Genomic DNA, 23,454 nt, shown 5'->3' on the forward strand with positions numbered 1-23,454 from the left:
GTTAATCAATGAGTTTGGCTAATTTTAAGCTAGCTGAATGTATATATTTATAAGTATATACATATTTTATGTGTATATTTATAAGTATACACATATTTTATGTGTATATTTATTTGTTGTGTATATGTAAATATATATAGTAGCATAAAAGTAGCATCAGAATTAAACATTTCCTTGATTTTAGAGAATTTATTTGCCATTTCTGACACAGATTACACAATTCAATATTTCAGTTGATCATGTAAATTATCTTCTTTTACACAGTAGCAGTGGCATGAAAATAAATATACATAAAAATACAAAACAGAAAAGTTATGCTTCCAAATATGGAAGAAATGATCTAGAACTGTGTGTTGCCTTATTTTTGTATTTCTTTTTTTTAAACTTTCAGCAGGCTTGAAAATCCACTCTATACAAACGCCTAAAATGTAGAGACTCATTGCAGCAAAACAAAGTCATGAAAACAATCTCTGAGTGAAGATACTCTCTTAATACCTTAATGGATATCAGATCATAAATTACAACTAACACATCTGCTAAAAGAGATTAATTAAATGATCATTATTCTTTTGGAGTTTTATTGCACTTTCCAGAAACATAATGCAGTAGGCCAGTGGCTTAACACTGATGGGGAAAAGCCAGCGCCTGTGCCACCTAGTGGTTCTTTTTGTCAAGTTAATGAATCACGTTCTTTCTACACATTATTCTCTAGATAAGGGACATAGGTGTTTGGGGAAAAGAGATATGTACATACAGTAAATATGGATCAGGCCGCCTTGGACAGGCACAAGACATTCACAGTTCCTCACTACATGATGCATAAATACAAAAAAAAGAAAACATTTGTAATCACAGATTCTGTTGTGTTTGCCTTAAAACAGCAATCACTTGAATTTAGAAGGAGTTTGATATACAGTAAATGCTATCGCTGGTTGAACTCTGTTTCGCACTCATTAAGAGAGAGAGAGAGAGAGAGAGAGAGAGAGAGAGAGAGAGAGAGAGACCAATATTTGCAGAACTTTCTGAGAAGTAAAGAGTGAATGTTTGTAAGTTATTAAAACAAGGAGAACAGTTTGCTTTTGCAATAAAATATATGCAACTTTTCTTCAACACAGTACAGTAAAACTTTGATCTTCACTATCTGAGGACAAACCGGTCAGAAAAAGAGTTTGCGTTAAAGCGTGCCACAGCCTACCGTTTGGTCCAAGTCTCACTTATTGGCGTCAAATATTGAAATGCCACTCTTCCCTCGTCCAAAGCGGAGATATGTACCAAGGAGCGGAAAGATATGAAGCAGTCTAATCCAAAGGTGCTGATGCTTTAAAAGCGGAATGTCTCACTTTTCTTGACCCTTGTTTCCTTCAGTGCAATTGAGCATTGGACACGAAATAATAAAGTCTTTTGTAACATACGCAGACATGTAATGAAGGCATCAACCTTAACAGCTAGCACCCCGGTCAAAAGTCCCAATAAGTTATTGTGGTTGTTGATAAAGCCGGCTCTCGCCAAAACGCCGCCGCTGCTGCTGCCGCCGCCGCCCAAACTGCCTTTTTGGAACCTCAGGCACTTCTCTTCACCTCACCAGTAGCTGTGAGATTGATGTTTGATGAACCCAGAGTGCATCCACACTTGGCACACATGTATTATAGTCGTGGGCGGCTGAGGCAGAAGAGTAGGACCGGTGATGGCGTGACATGAGAGTCTCCCTCTGCACACTTCTCATGCTCAGATCCCTCAAGATCTGCCCCCCCATTGGTATTCATGTCCATTAGATCCTCTTATCAGGCTCTGCAACTTAAACCACCCCCCCTCCCCAAAAAAAAAAAAAAATATATATATATAACTGGCTTCTCCTGTGTGGTCCCTCTGTCAAAAACAAATACGACTCTCAATCCAACTTGTGTCCCGTCTCTTGTGAGTTCCCAGGCAGAGCTGCCGGCGCTCACATGAAGGAGTGGCCCGCCGGAGGGCCGTAGGAGAAGCCCGGGAACGCTCCAGCCGCCTCCTTGACGCTGCTCGACACGGTCAGCGAGTCGTTGCACAGAGAGGAGGAGACGGGCAGGTGGGTGAACTCCGGGTCGAAGTGTCGCAGGTCTGTGGGGCCGCTCTGTGAAACCGAGAGAGGAATAAAATGTCAAGACACTTCTGGATGTTTCTACCTTCTCAAATGTGCATTATTTTACGGTTTCCTATGAATATAAACATATTGTCGTTTTGGACTGTTGGTCAAGACATCACTATAGACTGGGAAGCTGAGTGGGGCATTTGTCATTCTTAGCTGACATTTTATAGACCTAACAGCGAGATAACTTGCCGCCCGTATATGACTGCGACTTGTTTTGGGACATTTGGTTTAACTGATGAGCTGAAGACGGCAGGGCTCTGGGAAACTGTTGGCATTTCCGCCTATTTCCTGACATTTCAATAAAATGAGGACAAGCCATCCGTTGCGGCCTCGAGCTTGAACTCACCACTGAGGGGATGAATGGAGGCGTGATCTTCTTGGCCATCAGGTCCTCCCAGTTGATCGGCGAGAAGAAGGAGTGGAACTTGAGTTCAAGCTGGAGGGGAAACGAAAATTCTAGATCAGCATATTGACATGCAAACAAGCGTCACGGACCTCTTGCCGGGTCTCGGTGTCAAATGATCTCTGGGCTCAGCTGTGCTCACTCACAAAGTCATCCTTGACCCCCAGCCTCTTGGTGCGGTCCTTCTGCAGGAGCCCCTCCAGCAGCTCCCGGCCTGCGTTCGACACGTTGGGCTTGAGCACGGGAGACTTGTGCAGGATGTTGTTGTACATCTCGGCTGTGTTGCGACTGTAGAACGGGGGCTGTAAAGCAAAAGCGGCGACAACACATTATAGGTTTACATAAACAAGCCGTGGAGTTGCACTAAGAGCCGCAAAGTCACAGATTTCACGTACAAGTCCGTAGAGCATCTCGTAGAGCACCGATCCCAGACACCACCAGTCCACCGTGCGGTCGTACGCCTGCTTCTGGAGAACCTCAGGGGCCAGGTACTGAGAGGACAGCAACAAGAAGGTGTCAACCCATGTCTGACAGTTCTAATTTGTTGGTGGAGTCTCTGTATTGATTGTAATGATGTATGAAAGTCTAGAGATTCGTTTTGTACCTCTGGCGTCCCGCAGAAGGTTGTCGTCGTGCCGTTGTCTGTGAGGCCTTCTTTGCAGAGGCCAAAGTCTGTGAGGACAATATGTCCCTGTGAGTCCAACAGGATGTTTTCAGGCTTCAGGTCCCTGTTAAGGAGAAGAAGAAGAAGAAGAAGGCTTTTAAAAAAAAAAAAAAAAAAAAAAGTGACTGCATAAATGATTCTTATAAAACTTCCTTCAGCACAGATTTACAAACGCCCACCAGGGGGCGCCGTAGGATCGCTCATTACCTGTACACAATGTGCAGGGAGTGGAGGTAGCCAAGTGCACTTGCGATTTCAGCAGCGTAGAACCTGGCTCTGGGCTCCAGGAAGATCCTCTCTCTCTGGAGATGGTAGAACAGCTGGAGAGGAAACAGACACATCTGTCAGCATCGACTTGGAAATAAATACACCCATATTCCCACCTTATTTCTCAGTGTTGTGAGATCTTAACTCACCTCCCCACCGTTGACGTAGTCCAGTACGAAGTACAGCTTGTCGGTGGTCTGGAAGGAGAAGTGCAGCCCCACCAGGAAGGGATGCTTGATGTTCTTCATCAGCACGCTGCGCTCAGCCATGATATGCTTTTGCTGGAGGGAATATGTAGAAGTTAATACAACGGCGTAGTCATCACAATGATGTCTAACATTAGCAATACGGAAGGAATGTGGATTGGGGTTTAACTCGCAGTCCACTACACGATGTGAAAACACACCTCTTTCTTCTTCATGATGATTTTCTTCTGCAGCACTTTGACTGCGTAATATTTGGCGGACTCCTTGTGCCGAGCCAGCAGAACCTGTTAACAGAGCAAACATTTGCATCGGTGACGGCGTCGCAGCGGTTACAGTGCGAGAAGACGAGAGAAGTTGGTTATACGAAAAGAGAAGTTCGCCGGACTCACCTTTCCAAAGCTGCCTTTGCCGATGATTTTGAGGTAGTCAAAATCACAGGGCTTGATCCTGATGAAGAGACAAACGGAGGATTAGGACTCTGGTTGTTTAGTGTACATGTTTTACAAAATGTACTACATTTAAAATGGACAGATTTTAATAAGGCTACTTACTGAGTGTCCTCAGCCAGTGAACTTCGTGAATTTAGGCACATCTGGAAGATATGAAATGAGGAAATGTATAAGTACATTGACATATTTTGGAAAGAAAGCGAGTCAAATAGTCAGTAAACAGTGTCCACTTACCAGACTGTCAGGAAGTTGGTCATCTTCGCCCTCCTCGTTTTGAATCTCATCGATCTTCAGGAAGTTGGCAACTTCAACGCTGGAAAAGCAAACACACAGATCTGGTTAGAGGATTAATTTTGATGTCAGCTATGGCACTTTTACAATATGAGCCAGATCACATGATCTAAAGTGAGTTTGTGTGGCTGAAAAGCTGAGCGGATGCTCCCTGCCGGGCAGTGCACGGCGGTCTGAAACATCCAGATGGGTTAAGTTCAGGACGCGGCCATCGAACATGAGTCAGCCTAACCCGTCTGTGAAGATAAGCTTAAGCCGCTGACCCATGACGGGAGGGTTTCAGCGGGCTCTGCGGTCCGGATCAGACGCCCCCTTTTCCCCTCTGGAGCATCTGAATGGGGACAGGTTGTTTATTTCTCCACAGCACCACGACTCCAAATTGAGAGTCCAGGATGTGCGATGGGACGAGCCACGCATCATGTAATAACTGAATTACCGGTTTATCCCCGTCTAGGGGATAGAAGGGATTTGGCCCGGAAAGGTGATTAGGCAGTAGAGAGGTTGTTCGTCATGAAAGGACTATTCTTGCACCTGGCTCCTTGGACCCAGATTATGCTTTTCACAGGATGTCCTGCCAAACTCAGGTAGCTGATTGGATTGGCCGGGGCACACTGACCACGAATGGGCTGACGATTAGAATTAAACACCAGAGCCAGGGCTGACCCAGAGATGCCCCTGTAGGCTTGTGACTCAATGAAACGCCAATGTTCCATCCCAAATCTAACATATTGGATTATACTTTGAATAGAAACACTCACTGTTGGCAGATATGTGGGGTAGACACCAGCTTCTGGATGAAGTCATTCAACCCCATTTTTCTCTCCTTGATGAAAGCTGCAAAGACAGAGTGTGGAAATAAAGAATGTCAGCATCAGTGTCATTCACCACACATTGATGCACATATGTTTTGGTCTCCCGTTAGAGAAGGACATTTCAGAGTTGGAGCTGTAATCCGCTGTTCCAAATGTCCTGTTGTACGGTACATGCGTGCGTGTTGCGCACGGATGGACCTCTAATGCTGCGGGTTTATAGGTTACGCAAGCACTTGGGTCACTCATTCCGATACCGACAGAGGTATTTTCCATCCTAGATTGTCATTGCACCGCAAACGTGACAATTTAAGCCTGATTTCTTATTTTATTGTGATATTTCTAGAAAATTCTGTCAAAGTAGAACAATAAAAACAACAACGCAATTTACAAGCAGGTTCTAATCACCTCCGGACAGCTGTTTGTCTTACTGATCACTCACGTGCAAACTAAAATCGTTTACTTTGCTCCACTAATCGACACACACGCAGTCGTGATGATTGTTTCAGTCGCTCACCGGTGAGAACCGTGACGATCCCCCTCATCTTGCAGTAAGTTAGATCACATCCAGCTTCAGTCACCTCCATGGTTACCGGTTGACAAAAATATCCAATAAAAAAAAAATCAACAACCAGGAAGAACAAACAATAATAGTCCCCGCGCGATCCTTCAACCGTTAGTTGTTGTCACGACCGTGAATACCAGCAGAGCTCAACCTGCCGCGCGCCGCTCTCAAATGCCGCTGCTGCCCACACTGCGCGAGCCAGCTAGTTTATATATACGGAACACGTGGTACTTTAAAAAAAAAAGGCGACGCCCCCCTTTCTTTTCCTTCTCACGTCACCCGCGTTACTATGGTAACTGCGTGACATCACGGGATTCCGCTGCAGCCATATTCTGCCTGACGAGGAGAGCTCACTGCAGAGGAGGTGAGAGGAAGCACTCCCACTCCTCCTCCTCCTCCACCTCCTCCTCCTCCTCGTCCTCCTCGTCGTTTTCTCTCAATGGAAATCTCCACTGACTGTGATCACCCATACAAAAGGGATTAAAGTTACGTGATTAAAACGGGGGTTGGGGGGCAACTGCAATCACACGAACTGCAATCACACTCTGGTACAAAATGTGCAGCTTCTGTCTGGATGCTCCCTGCAGTCCTTTTATTTTGAAAGGACATGGAGAAAATCTATGTCAGGATTGCTGCATTTAAACTTCTGCTTGCAACTGCTGCAGTTTCTGACCCCGGACAACGCCGCATGACATAACCCGCATATTTTAGATCCGTGCATTTTCCACAAACCGCCACATGCTTTGTATTCTTAAAAATTAGTGGATTTAAGCGGCTGGCGAGGTCAAGGTTACAAAGGTGACGTGGCACGGCCGGAATTACATAAATTCTGAGAATTTGCCTGTGACGTCATGGTCTAAGCCGAAGCAGTGATCGTCCAGCTGTCACAGATGTGGTCCACTGACCCTATACGTTACATAACTGTGCCATAATGCAGATATACTGCCTGAGGAGGAGAGAGAGACACAGAAAAGTTTCCAGTGAGTGATGCGAGTGAGTGATGTCTTTAGTGTGTTCTGATGAAAGTGTGATCAGTCGCAGAGCAATTCTTGCTTTTGAATGACCGCATGTTAGTGTTTTATCTTATTTTACTTCACTGTACATCAGAGAGAAATATTGTTATTTTTTCTTCAATGATTAACTGCTTTAAATAGATTCATGTTTTACCTGCAAAATATGATGCATCGTTATCAGAGCGGAAATTACAAGTTGATTAATGGATTAGATTCAAAGTATTTTGATCGTCGGTTAATCATTTTAATCTTTCTACAAGAAAATTGAAAAAAGGCCAAACATTCTCTGTTGCTAGCCTCTCGAAAATCAGGATTTGCTGCTTTAGCTGAATTTCTTTGGGATTTGGACTTTTGGACTTGCTTTTTGCTCGAACAACAATAAAATATCTTGATGACCTTTTCACTGTTTCACTGCAGATAAATCGATAATAATAAAAAAAAAGATCTTGAACCGCTGCCCTAATTGTTATGAATTGGTTATTTTTGATTATTTTCATGAGCAATTCATCTGCTGAATATCTTTTTGATGAATTGGTTAATCCTATTGTCTAAAATAATAATACATCAAAAAAATATATATGTCAGAAAATAGTGAAAAATGCAAAATCATTTCTCAAAGCCTAATTGGACGTCACCAGATGTCACGTTTTTTGTCCGGCCAACGTTCCCATACCCAACGATATTTAGTTTATCCTAAAATTCAACAAAGAAAACTATCAAATCAGCAAATGTTTGTCATAATTCAAAGGATTATTCGATTAACAAAAGTTGCGATAGTGAATAAATAGAAAGCCTTTTGACTTTTTCTTAAGTAAAGGATCTGAGTACTTGTTCCACCCCTGTGAAAAAACACCTGCTGCAGTCCTCAGAGATTCATTCATCTGTCAAGGGGAAACTCCTGGGTCTTGTACCCAGTTTGACATGTGACAGTCCTGCATGATTTAGAGGAAGTGAGCCATCACAGGACCGGTCGTTCTTCTATCGGGGAAAGAGGAAGTGCCTTATCTGTGGCAGAACCCAGCAGAGCGTCCTGTCCTACTCGGCTTCAGCTGTTTTCTCACAGAAACGCACCGGATCCCATTGCATGGCAGCGACACCTCTCACCGGGCTTACTCTGAATTATTCAGGTGCGTCGTTGCGTCATCGTCTCTGGTAACATGTGGGAGGAACAGCGTCATGCTATGTTTGATTTGCGTTGTTTCTGTTGTGATGGAACAAGAAAGTCAGGTGCTGCGGAGCAAAACCCCCCCTTTTTCTACACAATGTCTTTATGAGTGAGAAGTGTGGGACGAATCTCACATGCACGTCGGTGTGATTAACAGTCTTTCCTGTTATGATAAAGACAGATTATCTGTCTCGTGGAGGTTGAACAATTGAACCGAACACGCATTAGAGATGTCGGTTCCTCTGTGACTGTCTCTCCAGGGCCAGGTTTTTATTTAGCACCTTCACAAACGGGGCCCCCGCTTTCCGTCGCCCCGTCCAGCCGCGTGATCAAAGCCGAGCAGACGGGCAGCGCATCTCGTGTGAGTCACCTGCCAACAGACCAGGTGAAAGCCTTTCCAAACACTCCCCGGGGCTGCCGTCAGTCACACCTCCCCAGCCTCACTTGTGCCACAATGATTAGAGGCTCTTTCTTTCTGGCGCTGCAGGTTGGTGTGTGAGTGGCATGGATTTAAATAAAGGCCCCAGCTTGCGCCTCTCATGTCACAGAGCTAAGCATCTGATTTTCTGAAACAATAAATACCTGGAGATCTAACCTGCAACATTGATCATATCATTACCTTAAAGGGAATTAGAATGTATTTAGCTTCTGCTACGCTTTCAAAAGCTCGATGACTCATCCTGCACTCAGGGGCGTTAACAAGAAGGCATCCAATCACATGAGACTTTGGGCGACTAGCTAGCGACAGCAGTCATGTAAAATCGCAGTTCACCGTTGGCTGATCGTGGTAGCTAACAGAGCGACACGGAGAAAGAGGAAGAGAAGTGTGTGTCTGGATATAAACGGGCAAAGGTCTAATTCATTCTCGTCATCTGCCGGACTTTCATGTACTGATAGACGCTCTAACTTCCGTCCCACTGGGATTTTAAGTTGACGTGTTAGCAAAAAGCTGCTTTATTTGTGCATCCAGCTGTTACGGAGCAACATTATCGTTCATCCGGAGTCGTGTTTCTGTCCAATATTCTCTCTCTTTTTGCTCTGTTTTTGGTCTCTACCATTTCCTGAGGAACATATCTGTCTCTTTAGCTCCTAAATGGTCCAGCCTGTTCACCAGCTCGTGTCTAACTGTGTCTGTCTGCTGTTAAGTGCTGTGCACACGTAGTGTAACGTTGGCTTTTTAGAGCTTTGTTTTGCTGGAAACAGCTGCCTGCTGCGGCTGAAAGCAACGCCATGACGGTTAAGTTACAGACCGGACGGAGACTCATTATATCGCTGCAGATTCAACCCATAATTCTCTGTGGGTTTACCACTACAGCTTCCCCTTTGACATTGTGTAGCCAGTTTAAAGACTCCTCTTTCCATCTGGATGAAAACATATTCTGTCTGTTGCATATTAAAAATGTGTTCAACCAGTTTGTCAAGTTGCGAAGGTATTTCCTTATCCAAAGTAGCTGAAGAGGATATACTGTATGTGCTTACTCTTTTTGTATAACACAAGCAAAATATGGCCGTCTCAACAATATACGTTAATATATACTGTTACAAAAGATACATTTTTACATTGGCTCATGTTGTGCAAATCGAGCAAGGAAAGGAGATGCATCATGAGGAAAAACCTTTGTTATTGTGCGCTGGATGGAATGTCTTCTGATGTTAAACGATCCTTCTGGGTTCTTCAAAGTATTTATTTGTCAGAATCACTTAACTCTGTGACTCGAACGTAATACACGAGAAGCTGCACTTCTACCCGAGGCAGCAGAAGGTGGATGGATGAGTCATAACAAACAGGTCCTCACCGGCCAGCAGCAGGAAGGCTGTCGGCTAATGAGGACGGAGGATCTCTAATTACAACGTGGGTCTCGTTGACCGGCTCCGAGGAGTGAACCGCGGCCTCGTGTGTTTCACACCCACACAGTCATGCCAACACCCTCTCACCAAAGAACAGAGCGTCGCTCACACACACACACAGAACCGCTGAGAGCCAGACCGAAAGTGGCGGTTCGGTCCGACGGCGTCGCGGTTCAGCCTCATGCCCCAGTGAGTGGGAGCACATTTTGGCTCAAAACTTTCATCTTCGCTTCCCTCCTGAATTCCCAGGCAGGACATGAGATGTTGTTTTTCTCCCTTCTCCACGGGGGATTAAATGGCTGCTTCATCAGATAAAAAAAAAAAAAAAAGAGGGAAGAAATGTTTGCTCTCTGATGTGATGACTCAGACACACACACACACACACACACACACTGCTGCTGCCAAATTATTACAAATGAAGCATTGCTTTAATTTGCTGCCAAGCAAATGGGATGATCCTGCCTGTTTGGAACCGCAAAGCCGCTATTTATTATATTAATGTGACTGCGTTTCCTGCTCTAATTACAGACAGGCTTTGTCCTGATCTAACATCATGTTACTCTGGTGCTGTATGCGAGCGACTCCATGCAGGCAGGTTCCCTGTGCATTACTGAAACGGTTCAGTAAAAAGGAAGCAGATATTTAAAAAAAGACAGCAAAGCCAATTTCATTCAGAGCACCAGTCGTTCACTTATACTGCACCTCCGGTGTTGGCTAAATATGAATCAGTGAACAGTGGATGTGACTTCTGTTATTGAATGCAGTTCCTGTTTCTGGCCTGTATTGTGATGACAATGATGATGTATAAACATGACATTTGAACATCACTGTTTCCCTCTGTAGCAGCACACAGACTAGCCTAAATATAGCGAGCGCACAAGTTATTCATCTGATCCAGTTTTGATCCAGCGCAACGCTCATGAGGTCAGTTACCGCTGCGAGATATTCATCCGGAAAAACATCCGTTGAGAATGGATCGAGTGTGGCAGCTGGAAAGCAAACAAATTAATGACGCGTGCAAATTGCTGTAGATGATGACAACGAGCGTCATTGTTTTTACCATTTTGAACCGGTCGCCAAGTTGCGGCCCTGCATGTCTGGAATCTTGTCTACGACTAGTAAAAACAAGATGAAAAAGAGCCCTGGTTGTCTCCCCTTAGAGTTCATCCGGGGACATTCTCAGAGGGATTTATCAAACGGCTAGCGTGCTTTTCCAGTTGAAGCTCAGTGAGTAGAGCAATTATTCAGTCAGGTGCAGGAGAATGTGGGGGCGAGATTAGTTTTCATTGATCTGTATTACTTGGTTAGAGTCTGACACAATCACCCACAAAGTGATTTAGGTCCACGCCCACTCGTGGTGCCCCTAATCCAAACTGATGCCTACTGAGCTTTTCCAGACCACAATGAGTGAAGCAAAGTATGTACCTCTGAACACCCCGAAACACATCCAGGTTTGGTTTGGTGTCGGCTTCAAAGGAAAGGTTTGACATTTTGGGAAATATGCTTCTGTACAGTAACTTTGAAGCTGCTGCTAGCAGCTGGTTGGCTTAGCTTAGCATCAAAAATTAGAAACCTACAGTACAGTGGAATATCTACAAAAAAGCCAAAGGGCTAGTTATGCGCTGGACGATATCTTGGCTGAGCACGTTAACTTCCTTCAGTGTTGTCGTCACAGTGAGGTTGCTATATGCAACCAGCAGAACAGATGCAACAAAGGACATATAGCGCGTTAATTAGTGGACTTTAAAGGTGCTGGTATTTTATTACCTTTAGACAGAGCGAGACTCGCTGTTTCCCCTCGTTTTTGAGAATTTATGCTATGCTAAGCTAACTATCCGCTAGCTCTAGCTTGGTATCTACCGTACAGACACGAGAGGAGTTTGGATTTTCCATCTAACTCTCTGCATGAAACACATTTGCCAAGAATGTAGAACTGTTGCTTTAAGATTTAGGAGCTTGATCTTTATCCGTGGGACCAAAACCATAACGTGTTTCACGTAACCGTAAATCATCCGATCTTTCAGCCTCCCTGTTAAAGTGCAGAGGCACGGCAGTAGCCTTTATCCTCTCAGGTGACAAATGAGATGAGGAGAGGAGGGGAGAGCCGTTGGACATTGCTAAATTAACCAGACAATGCAAGCACAGACCTGAGGAGTGCTGAACGATGCCTTTTTAGAATTTGGCATGTAGTTGTTTGTGCAGCCAAAAGGCAATCTCAAGCAGTGGCAATGACGTCGAAGCAAGCAGAGGGAGCAGCACAGAGAGGTGGAGGGGGCTGAATAGTTAATAAACAGTCTTAAAGATACAAGATACACATGATCGAAAAGGCAAAAAGAACATTGAGATGGTTGAGCTAGACTGGGATGTTAACCCACTAAAAAGGAAAAGTTGCACGTCTCGTGGTGCATCCTCCTCTGCTGTGTTGCTGAGAGGCTGCACGTTCATCCAGACAGTGAATTAAAGGAAGCGCCTACCTATGAAGGATCTCTTGCCGGTCTTCATGTCCTCCCAAGTGTTTGATTGTATTTGCGACCGGGCGCAGAGTGTCTGATGAGCGAACGTCTGTCTGCCGCAGAGCGTCCAGGTGATTGAGTGCATGAGAGGGATGTGGTCCTCCTGTAAATACGCCTCTCCCTCTCCCTCTGTCTTCTTTTCTTTCTTTTTCTTTTTTGTTCAAACGTCGCTCACTGCAGCTCTGGTCAACAAAAGTCTTTTGATTCACAGGCAAATAAGTTTCCCCGCTGCACTTCCCTCTGCTGTTTCTTTTCCTCTCGTCGCCCTGCCTGAGCTGCGACCGAATAGCTGAAACCAAAGGTCTGTGACGCACCTGCTTCTCCTCCTCAATACACCCCCCCCACACCCCCCATTTGTTCTTTTATCTACCTAGAGAGCCTCGAACAAAACAAAAAGCAGGTGTCTGGTTACGAGGAGCATGGGAGTCCCGCCGGAGGGGGAACCAGTCTCCATGACACGGGAACCACCTGAGGAATACTGGTGAACAGACAGTGAGGGTGTTTTTAAAATCTGCTTTTTAATTGGTCGCCGGTGCACAAATGATGCGTTCGCTGCTCATCCTACACCTCCTCCATTTACAGTCCCTGAGGAGTTTAGGTGGGGGGGGGGGGTACAAAATGCCCCACTTAGTCCCACTCACTGATGGCCCCGATTTCTTTGCTAGCTGTCTGCCTCGGGGCTCGTAGGCCTTCATACACAATGATGAATGTGTATGAAGTGTGATGAAGAGCGAGGTCTGTGAAGGGTTGACACTCGGGAGCAACAGCGGTGTCATTGATGAGTCGTGGCCGTTCGTCACACGGAGAGGTGCTGCGTTGAGTCATGATTTAGCTTTGGGAGCTGGAAAAGTGGGCCACAACCATACTGCATTTGATTCAACATGGATGATAACTTGTGATCTATTACTTAAGCTCGCAACCTGAAAAGAAGCACAGCCTCAGTGTTGCCGAATCAACGCTGAAAGACGCGACAGAATCAGACTTTTCAAACTATATTGGTATTTGCTGCATCGCTGTTGCTTTGTATCTTCTGGTGTTGTTTGGTCTGCCCTCTGTGTGCCAATGGGCGAAAAACAAAAAGGCAACGAAATGTTGAGCAAACACTGTGTTAAAGCATGGACTCTCAAGGGGACGTATAGTCGCTGTGACGTCACCCAGCATTTCCATTGGTGTGTGGACTGCACTTTTGAAGCCTCGAGTTCAGCATTTTGGTCGTCGCCATCTTGTTTTTTTGCAACCAGACGTGACGCAAGAAGGTGGAGATAAATACAACCAACATTTGATAATGATCTAAACACACTGTGAAAGGGTTAAAGTTGTAAGAAGTAAACACAGACAACTCCCAGACCGGACAACGCCGTGGTAGCAACCTGTCAATCACAAGGTAGCCCCGCCCTACACCATACCCTGCTTTATGGTCTATTTGACTCTAAATGGACCATAATGTACTAAATGAACATCATGCTGTATTGAAGAAGACTTGAAACTAGAGATTGAGACCATAAACTCATGTTTATAATGTTTACTGAGGTAATAAATCAAGAGAGAAGTAGAGTCATTTTCTCATAGACTTCTATACAATCTCACAGATGACGACGCTTGACTGTGCGAACACGTATCTTTGCTGTTATAAAGTGTCTCTACGTCACGTGGATATTTACGTTGTGACTAATTCGACTGCATGTTCATTTTGTCTTTATTGATACTGTATCCAAAGCTTCCGACACACCCTGCCCCGCTGCTGAACTCCCAACTCCACAGCAGCCAGAAACTGTTCCCACATTATTTAAATTTGAAAACCTCAAAGAGGGCAAAGAGAGTTTACAAATGTGCTAATGCTAATGAACTGTACAGCAGAACTGGGCTTCCTCTTTAAAGCTTCCACTGAGTCATCGTATATCTGCAGCCCTGTGTTGAAATGAAGCAGCTTCGCCAACAAACATATTTTTTCAGCCTGATCATCACCTTGAACAACACCGCACGGCACGGTTCACAGGCAAAGGGAAAATAAATACAGAGTGGTATCGTGTAACTCGAGAAAATACTTTTTAGATAGGAATACATCATTTTATGATGAGGCAGAAGCACGGGAATAATACGTGACACCGCTTTGACTGGACAGATTTGCATGTAATCGATGTAAGACGGATGTGAAATGGAGTGACTCAGAAGCGATGCGTTGATTCAGACATGTGATTGTTTGTCACTGACGAACTTTGGCTTCATTGTTGAGGAGTTTAGTTGTTTTCCTGTCGGACACAAGCTTTCTAATCAAGTTTTTCTTCTTGTTTGGACCAGTTAACTGCTATAAGAGTTAAAGTTGGTCATTATCGTTGAGGTTGAAGTTGCATGAGAAATGTACACAGCTACGAGAGAACGCTTCTGTTTAATGTGGATTTGTGACATCGTGATTAGTTGGTTGAATGAAAAGTTTGACATTTTGGGAAATACGCTTTTTCACGTCCTTGCTGTGAGAGTTGGATCTCTCTCATATTTGTCTGTTAGATATTAAGCTGAAGACAGGAGACTTTTAGCTCAGCTTAGCTTAGCATAAAGACTGGAAACGGGGGGGGGGGGGGCTGCTAGCCGGGCACTGTCCAAAGGCAACAAAATTTGCCTACCAGTTCCCAAAATGATGAAACTAAAAATTGAATGGACTAGTCAATGAAAAATAAAAGATTGTATGTTGTAGTTTAGTTTATTTTTTCTTAATATTTATTAATGTATTTTTTATTTTCATTTTATATCAATGTAAACTGAATTGAACAAGCAAGACACAATCTGAAGACGCTGTCCTGGGCTGTGAAAAAATGATGATATTATAGTAAAATGAAACCATTAAATCATTTAAACTAAAACATTTGTCAATAACAAAACAAAAAATGTTTTGACATTAAATTACAGGGAAACATAATAGAATAATACAATTCTGGTATGGAGGGCAAACCAAATAAAAACATACAAAGGGGCTTTGTCTTGTACAATTGTATTAAGTTTCAGTTTGCGTTTGCAGCCAAAGCCGATCCCGCATTGTATTCTCTTAAAACTTGTCTCTCCCTCTCTAAGCAGACGTGAGTCTAAAAATCCGCTGCATGGGCTCAACCCTTATCTGCCGTCTCCTACAGATCTGCACCTGCGCTGCAGAAGTCGACTCTCTGGATGTGAAGGACGAACGGCCGGTGAGCGATGACGGCGCGCTATTGCACAGTAGGTCAGTCCGTGAGCATTCCCTGCTCACCTGATGCTATCTTTAACCCGATTAGCAGCAGGCCATGTCGTGTGTGTCGCCTCAGCTCTTTTACTGTAAAAGTCAAGGCTGCTGGTTCCCATGAAAATCTACTGTAATACAACTCTGTCTTGTCTTGTCTCTCGGGAGAATTTGCACAATTTCAGGGGCGTCAAAGAGACACACAGAGTCTCTGTCTCGAGGGTCACCCGCTAGGTGAGGGTGGATTTAAAGGGACGCTCTCTAGACCTGGAGCAGCTTATCGCGCGCTGCGACGTAAATAGAAACAAGCCGGGCCACTGTAGTCGTCTTAAGAACCGTGTGACACTGAATGTGAAATGTTGAGTCACATGGCGTGGACGGAGCGGTGCACGTCCCCTAAATATCCCAGTATTATGAAGAGAAGGGAACAGTTGGGGAGAAATGGGAAATACGATGCCGTTTAGAGCCTTTAAGTAAAACAGGCCAAATAATTCAATGCAAACGGGATTTTTTGTAAACTAAAAACTTGAAATAATGAGCAGTAGGTACTTTATTATGTGGTTCTCTGTGCCAGTATATTTACCAGCACACGCTTTATGTTTTCTCCTCACGCCAATTTCAGCTTTCAACACTGACCCTCTCAGCCTCCTCAGCTAAAAGGAGTCGGGCGAGAAAAGTGCATTCGCAAATCCCTCTGTCGCTCTCTGTGGTCAACCATTTATCTTTAGAGTACAGAGACGTGAGTTTGTAAAAAAACAAAAAATAAACGCCAAATATCACGTGTGTGCTATCGGTTAAACAACCGAGGTGAGAGTTACTGCCTCACTCAATGCACCGAGAGGAAGGGAGGTTCAGGCCGACCGCTCCGCCGCACTGTTAAAAATGTGACGGCTTCATTTCTGTCGGTCATGAGGACACCGCGCTTTGCTTGGATTACAGCAGGGCATCTGGCCAGTGTCCCCCCCATGGATGGAAAATATAATATGTAAAAATAGAGTTCCCTCACATGCATTGAATTCTCAGAAGTCCCCATGCTTTTTTTTGTTACAGGTCAGAAAAGACGGTAATGACACACATTACATCACACTTAAAAGATCAGATCGTAATCTCTCCTCTAGAAATGTCCTCATCTGCCAATTCCTCCATGATGGCTTATTGTGTGAGTGCATAACAGGGGTCCGTATATGCGTGTGTATGTGTGCTTTAATAACCCTGTATAGGCGTGCAGCGCTGCAGACCAGTGAGCAGGATGAGTTTGAGTGTCTATCACAAACGCTTTGTGCTGGGAAAGTTACACAACACCTCTCGTGGTCTTACGGACGCAATGTGCTATTGGGAAGGATTACAGGGACGCGATGTGCTACTGGGAGCTTAGGGCAAACTCTGACTAATGTATCTGTCGCATATAACACTCAAGGCTGTTAATCAGTAAATAAAGGCTTTTCACGGAATGATACTTAATTTCCTCTTATGTATAGGGGACATCAGTTAAGCCACCTACCCCCCACCGCCCACACCTCTTTTAGAAGTGTTATGAACGTCCTATGATGGATGATAGCAGAATTGGTTATATTTGCGTAGTGTATTTATATTTTCTTATGCTAGCATTCACTTTTTACACAGCTAACAGCCATATTTAGCAATACAAAGACTAGTTAGTGAGGGCGTTTGTGGACGCTGGTTACCAGATCTTGTGAGAGGGTGCTGCTGAGACAGAGAAAGGTCCCGAACAAAGTGAATTTTCTCCGGATTTGTATGTCTGAAAAATGCAATTTTAGTCGGAATGTTCGGAAGATATGTGGCTTGTGAAAAAATAGGTCTAATGTTTAAATTTGGTGACTATGCAGCGAAGGAATCATTCATAATCTGTATTCAAGTTCACTTCTCCAAATTGCATTAGTAGACTCAGGACCCGCTGCTAGTCTCTTAAAGGGGCGTGGCCTCTTTAATGATAGCATGCCACCTTTAGCCAATCAGCACTAAACACAAAGTGCAACTGAGGTTTCGTATTTAAACCAAAGTATCCCTCAACTTTTTGTCCTGATGCTCATCCCCTGTGAACATGTGAGTGTTTTTTAGATGGAACCTTTTCCTTATTTTGTCATTTTTCCAAATCAAGTGTGTTGTACATAACTTTGCTAAATGAGTGCAACAGGAAGTAGAAACGCTGCCAAGAAGTCGATGTTGCCCTTCGAGTGTTTATCACAGTTTGAGATGAACGTTAAACAACGAAGTGCTGCGTCAACTCGCACAGCGGTTGAATCCGGATGTACAGTTTCATGTCCTCTGAGCATCAGAGGACGTCTCTGCGGATGGACTTCAGAGAGCTGGTGAGAGTTCAGAGGAGGACGATTACATCAGCCTTTCATCCCAGAGTTTAATATTAATGAGCCCGTCTGCCATGACCGAGTTAGTGGGCAACGGCTCTGGAGATGAGAAGCAGGGAGCAGGTGCAGGCCTGAAGCAAGTGGTGATGACGAGTCACTGCACATTTCCCCCGAGAACATGACTGGAACATTTACATAATGTGTGGGTGTGGGTGTGTAAGTACAGACCCACTCATTACACAGTGACGTCCAATGATAACGTGTGATCCATCCTTACTTTTAGATCTGCTTCATATTCACGTTGGGGAATTCCTTTAGAATTATGTTCAGACTAAAATAGAAATTCAGTGTCAGGATACGGCGGGTTCAAAACCGTTTATTTTTACGCCTCACTTGTGTGGAATTTACACACCTTTTTTTTGTACATTCAGCAGTTTTTTTTTTAGAGCTGAAAGAATTATTTGACCAACCGAAAATTAATCAACAATCAATCAATTATTTATAATTCATACTTCTTGTTTTGCATTAAATGTCACTATAAAATCACAGAAAACGGCTTTATCAATTATCCCTCTAATAATTAATAAAAAATCCGAACAGCTCTTCCTGTAAGAGGATGCAAGTCAACCTTTTTATTATCAACTCGTCTCCTTCGAGAAAAGTTTTGAAGCTCATGCATTTTGGCTCCGGTTATGTAACATCCAGAGAGGAGACCGTGGGGGGGGGGGGCTCTGACCTGCAGGCGCAGCCGCTGTGGGAGGACCGCCTGTTTTTGTGGCTGCCGGAGCCTTCAGACAAGTTTAGCACCAAAACCCAAACACAGGTTGAACCCACGCATTTCATGCAGAGGCACATGGAGAAAACGGGAGTGAGTGAAAATAACTGCACCACCCGTCGCTCAGAGAGCATCGGTTCCTGTTTGAGAAGATTTGAGCTGAATCCGTGAAGGTGGAGCCAATATTTCTGAGTACGTAGTGGGAATGATCTTATTGGGTTGTTTGTGAATAATTCAGCACTCAATAACTTTAATTACTTTCATTAAAAAAAAGCTGCGAGTACACTGCACATGAGTCATGGAGTAATAACGTACTCTACGTTATTACAGTGACTGAATGCATGAAGGACTTGTCGTGACTACAGTTCTTCTCGCTCTCATTGTTTGGTCAGGAGTCATTCAGCACTGATGTCATCACAAATACAGACATAATGAAAGCACAGTTTCAACCAGTGCCGGCCAGTTTGAAAAGAGATGTTTAATGTAGAAGATATTCAAATAAATGATTTGATATGTAAATCAGTCCACTAATTAAGCCGATAAACTCAAAATTCCATCTTTTCAAGTTCATCAGACCATCAAAATAAGATAGAGGTGCTGTTTCCGATTATGTTACCTGTGCACATAGCCAGGCTAGCTGTTTCCACCTGTCTTTATGCTAAGCTAAGCTAAACGGCTGCTGGCTGAAGCTTCATGTTTAGCGATCGGTTTTCTCCCCTAACTCTCAGCAAGAAAGCAAATTAAGATTTACCAAAAATGCAGAATATTCTTTTAAATTTTAGCTCAACTAAGAGATCATTTCTGCCCTCAGAGTAGCGCTACGTTTATAAAATAATGTGCTCTGATAAAAAGCACTCCAACCTGCATGAACTAATCAAAGATTTGAGAGTACCTGACATTTTAAAAGGCTTACATAAACAAGGGCATAATTTGCTTTTGAAAGGATGCTTGAGAGCAGCAACAATGGGCTTATGAATTAGTCCCCTCACTCATGTTTCTCATGAGTGCATGGTGGAGAAGTGGAGCCTCCGTCTTTTTAGTCAAACATGTGAATGAATATGTGGAGCCCCACAACCGGGTTATCAGACAGCTCAAAAATACTGTCCAACTGAATGCATCAACAAATAATACTTTAATTTATATGGTAGTAAAATGTGATATAAAACTTTATATGATGCTAAACACGGGTGCAATTTGTCAGATCTGGACAGAATTTTTGTTTAAAACAAACTTTATCAACACAATCTGAAGAGGTTACAATGTTGATGCCATGTCAAAGACAGCTTTGTATTGCGTTGCAGAGATATCTACTGAAATAAGCATGCTAACCAGTTAGCCCCGTCCCGTCTTGCAATACCACTTGTACCTGGAGAGGCGATAGTGAGTCACTGCAGCGTCCGTCCTCCGTCCAACATGAGAGGACGAAAAAGTAGAGCTGCTCCGAGGGCTCGTCATTAATACAACCATGGGTTGTCAGCGCTTTGATAGTTATATCTGCCAGGAGAATCACGTGATCGTGCCTTAAACTTGCATTCTCTCTGCTGGCCAGCAGGGTGCGACTCCTCTGGTTGTATAGAAGTCTAGGAGAAAATGACTCTACTTCTCTCTTAATTTATTACCTCAGTAAATCAGAATCAGAACCGTTTATTGCCAAGGAAGTTTGCACCGACAAGGAATTTGTCGTGGCGGGTGGTGCGTAACATTTAACAATAAACAATAACATTAAACTATCAACAACAATCAGCACAGTGCAAGAAATAGAAACATATTAAAATTTACAATAAAATATAGAATAAAGTGCACAACAAAACAGATAACAGGACTGTAAAACAAGTGAAGTGTAAGTGAAAAGTTAAAAGTGATGAGTGTGTTTAAATAAAGAAACAGGGATGTGCAGGGGAGAGACCAGAAGGAAATGTCCTGGGGATGACAGTGTCAGTGGGGTGACCCGGGCTTTGTTGATGAGCCCGACTGCGGACGGGAAGAAACTGTTTGTGTGGCGTGAGGTCTTGGTTCTGATGGACCGCAGCCTCCTGCCAGATGGAAGGGGCACGAACAGATCATGTCCAGGGTGAGAGGGGTCGGCTACAATCTTTTGTGCTCGCTTCAGGGTCCTTGAAGCGAACAAGTCCTGGAGGGCAGATTGCAGCCAATCACCCTCTCAGCAGAGCGAATGATGCGCTGCAGCGTGCCAGACCATGATGGAGGAGCAGAGGATGGACTCAATGATGGCAGTAGAAGTGCACTATCATTGTCTTTGGCAGGTTGAATTTCTTCAGCTGCCTCAGGAAGTACATCCTCTGCTGAGCCTTCTTGGTGATGGAGCTGATGTTCAGCTCCCACTTGAGGTCCTGGGATATGATGGAGCCCAGGAAATGGAAGGACTCCACCACGTCGACGGGGGAGTCACACAGGGTGATAGGGGCAGGTGGGGCTGCGTTCTTCCTGAAATCCACAACCATCTCCACTGTCTTTAGAGCGTTGAGCTCTAGGTTGTTCAGACCGCACCAGGTCACCAGATGGTCAGTCTCCCACCTGTAGGCGGACTCATCCCCACCAGAGATGAGTCCAATGAGGGTGGTGTCATCCGCGAACTTCAGGAGCTTGACGGACTGGTGACTGGAGGTGCAGCTGTTGGTGTACAGGGAAAAGAGAAGAGGGGAAAGAACGCAGCCTTGGGGGGAACCGGTGCTGATGGTCCTGGAGGCTGAGACGTGCTTTCCCAGCTTCACGTGCTGCTTCCTGTCAGACAGGACGTCTGTGATCCACTTGCAGGTGGAGTCGGGCACGTGCAGCTGGGAGAGCTTGCTATGCAGCAGAGACGGGATGATATTGTTGAAAGCAGAGCTGAAGTCCACAAACAGGATCCTGGCGTAGGTTCCTGGGGAGTCCAGATGCTGGAGGATGAAGTGAAGGGCCAAGTTGACTGCATCATCTACAGATCTGTTGGCTCTGTAAGCGAACTGCAGGGGGTCCAGGAGTGGGTCAGTGAGGGTTTTTAGGTGGGACAGGACAAGGCGCTCAAAAGACTTGAGACTCAAAATACAGAGGCATGGGTCCCTGCTGAGCTGGGGGAGGGGGGTCTGGTGGTCTGGGGCTAGTTGATGGGGCTGTGGGGGATGGAGTCAGGACTGTCCCATTGTCTTTCGAATCTGCAGTAGAACTCATTCAGCTCGTCTGCCAGGCGGAGGTCGTTCATGGAGTGGGGGGTTTTAGGCTTGTAATTGGTGATCTGTCTGAGACCTCTCCAGACAGAAGCAGAGTCATTGGCTGACAGCTGGTGTTGCAGTTTCTCAGAGTACAGTCGTTTAGCGTCTCTCACCGCCTTACTAAACCAGTACTTTGCCTCTTTGTACAAGTCCTTGTCCCCACTCATAAAAGCCTGATCTTTCTGCAGCCTTAGCTGTCTGAGCTCTGCTGTAAACCAGGGTTTGTCATTGTTGTAACTCACCCTGGTGCTTGTTGGAACACAGCTGTCCTCACAGAAGCTGATATATGAAGTCACAGCCTCTGTGTACTCATCCAGACTGTTGGTAGCAGTCCTGAAGACATCCCAGTCTGTACAGTCCAAACACGCCCGAAGATCCTCCATAGCTTTACTGGTCCACTTCTTGAATTTCCTCACCACAGGTTTGCAGAGCTTTAATTTCTGCCTGTAAGCAGGAATCAGATGGACCTCAACGTGGTCCGAGTGTCCCAGTGCAGCACGGGGGACGGCGTGATAGGCCCCGCTTATTGTGGTGTAGCAGTGATCTAGAATGTTCTCCTCTCTGGTAGGGCATTTAATAAACTGTCTGTATTTGGGGAGTTCATGGCTGAGGTATCCTTTGTTAAAGTCACCAAGGACAATAACTAGAGAGTCCGGGTTGCTCCGCTCCACACACCGTATCTGATCGGCGAGTGTCTGCTGTGCATCCTGCACGTTGCTCTGTGGCGGCATGTAAACACCGATCAGAATGAATGAGGCGAACTCATGTGGGGAGTAAAATGGTTTACGGTTTATAATGAAGGATTCCAGATCAGGAGAACAGTGCTGTAGAATCACTGTCACATCGTTACACCAGCCACTGTTGGAGTAGAAACAGATTCCTCCACCCTTCGATTTGCCGGAGAGCTCCGTGTCGCGGTCCGCTCTGAACAGCTGGAAGACATTGTAAAGATTTTAGTTTAGTTTTAGAGTTTATGGTCTCAATCTCTAGTTTCAAGTCTTCTTCTTATACAGCATGATGTTCATTTAGTACATTATGGTCCATTTAGAGTCAAATAGACCATAAAGCAGGGTATGGTGTAGGGCGGGGCTACCTTGTGATTGACAGGTCCCTACCACAGCGTTGTCTGGGAGTTGTCCGTGTGTTCTTTGAACTTGAACCCTTTCACACTTTGTTTTGAGTTCATGAGAGTTGAATTGTAACATTTTGGTCTTAAAAATATCTTGCAACAAACCAAGATGGCGTAGACCAAAATGACAAACTCCAAGCTTCAAACCGCTGTTACAGACTAAACCCTAGATGGAGCAAGCAAAACAAAAAAGAGTATCCTCCGTGATGTCAAAACAGCAATCATCCATATACTTTGTTGCATACTGCTGCTTAAACGCTTGTAATAGCATCGTGTAATCAATAAGTCTCGGGCTACAGAAAGTGTGTGTGTGTGTGTTTAAATAAAAAGTGACACCGTGTGACAACAATCCCTTCAGATAAACCTGCTGAAGCGCTCGTTCATAATCCACGAGGGGAAAACTGCTCAGCGGCCCGGATCCGACACCCACCCGGATCAATGACCCGGATCAAACACAAACTCTCTGTCTCCTGAGCTCATTTGAAACC

General features: G+C 44.7%; 1 protein-coding gene across 2 annotated transcripts; it reads right to left on the minus strand.

The window, feature by feature from the left end:
* Positions 1-174: 174 nt before the first annotated feature.
* On the minus strand, positions 175-12,610 carry LOC116398495 (serine/threonine-protein kinase Sgk1). Of its 2 annotated transcripts, none has more exons than XM_031874841.1 (13): positions 12,280-12,610; positions 5,164-5,239; positions 4,349-4,427; positions 4,217-4,257; positions 4,055-4,112; positions 3,866-3,949; positions 3,609-3,740; positions 3,400-3,512; positions 3,133-3,256; positions 2,924-3,019; positions 2,675-2,830; positions 2,472-2,561; positions 175-2,107 (listed from the first exon to the last, which is right to left on the minus strand). In XM_031874841.1, exons 1-13 carry the CDS (start codon positions 12,401-12,403, stop codon positions 1,943-1,945), a joined length of 1,338 nt encoding a protein of 445 aa, XP_031730701.1. In that variant the 5' UTR covers positions 12,404-12,610; the 3' UTR covers positions 175-1,942. The 2 variants fall into 2 exon arrangements, with proteins under 2 accessions (XP_031730701.1, XP_031730702.1); XM_031874842.1 differs by lacking the exon at positions 12,280-12,610 and adding an exon at positions 5,732-5,978.
* Between the last annotated feature and the right edge of the window lie 10,844 nt (positions 12,611-23,454).

Source organism: Anarrhichthys ocellatus, unplaced genomic scaffold, assembly GCF_004355925.1.
Source record: "Anarrhichthys ocellatus isolate YVR2014 unplaced genomic scaffold, GSC_Weel_1.0 scaffold84, whole genome shotgun sequence".
Taxonomy (NCBI): domain Eukaryota; kingdom Metazoa; phylum Chordata; class Actinopteri; order Perciformes; family Anarhichadidae; genus Anarrhichthys; species Anarrhichthys ocellatus.

What these genes read in the sequence shown, in the direction of transcription:
- LOC116398495 (XM_031874841.1), bottom strand. Translation starts at nt 12,403, where the DNA reads ATGCACTCAATCACCTGGACGCTCTGCGGCAGACAGACGTTCGCTCAT. An exon ending in ACTACGTCAACGGTGGGGAG is followed by an intron (nt 3,513 to 3,608) that starts GTGAGTTAAGAT and finishes TTTCCTCTCCAG; the next exon opens with CTGTTCTACCATCTCCAGAG. An exon ending in CCTTCTGCGGGACGCCAGAG is followed by an intron (nt 3,020 to 3,132) that starts GTACAAAACGAA and finishes CTGTCCTCTCAG; the next exon opens with TACCTGGCCCCTGAGGTTCT.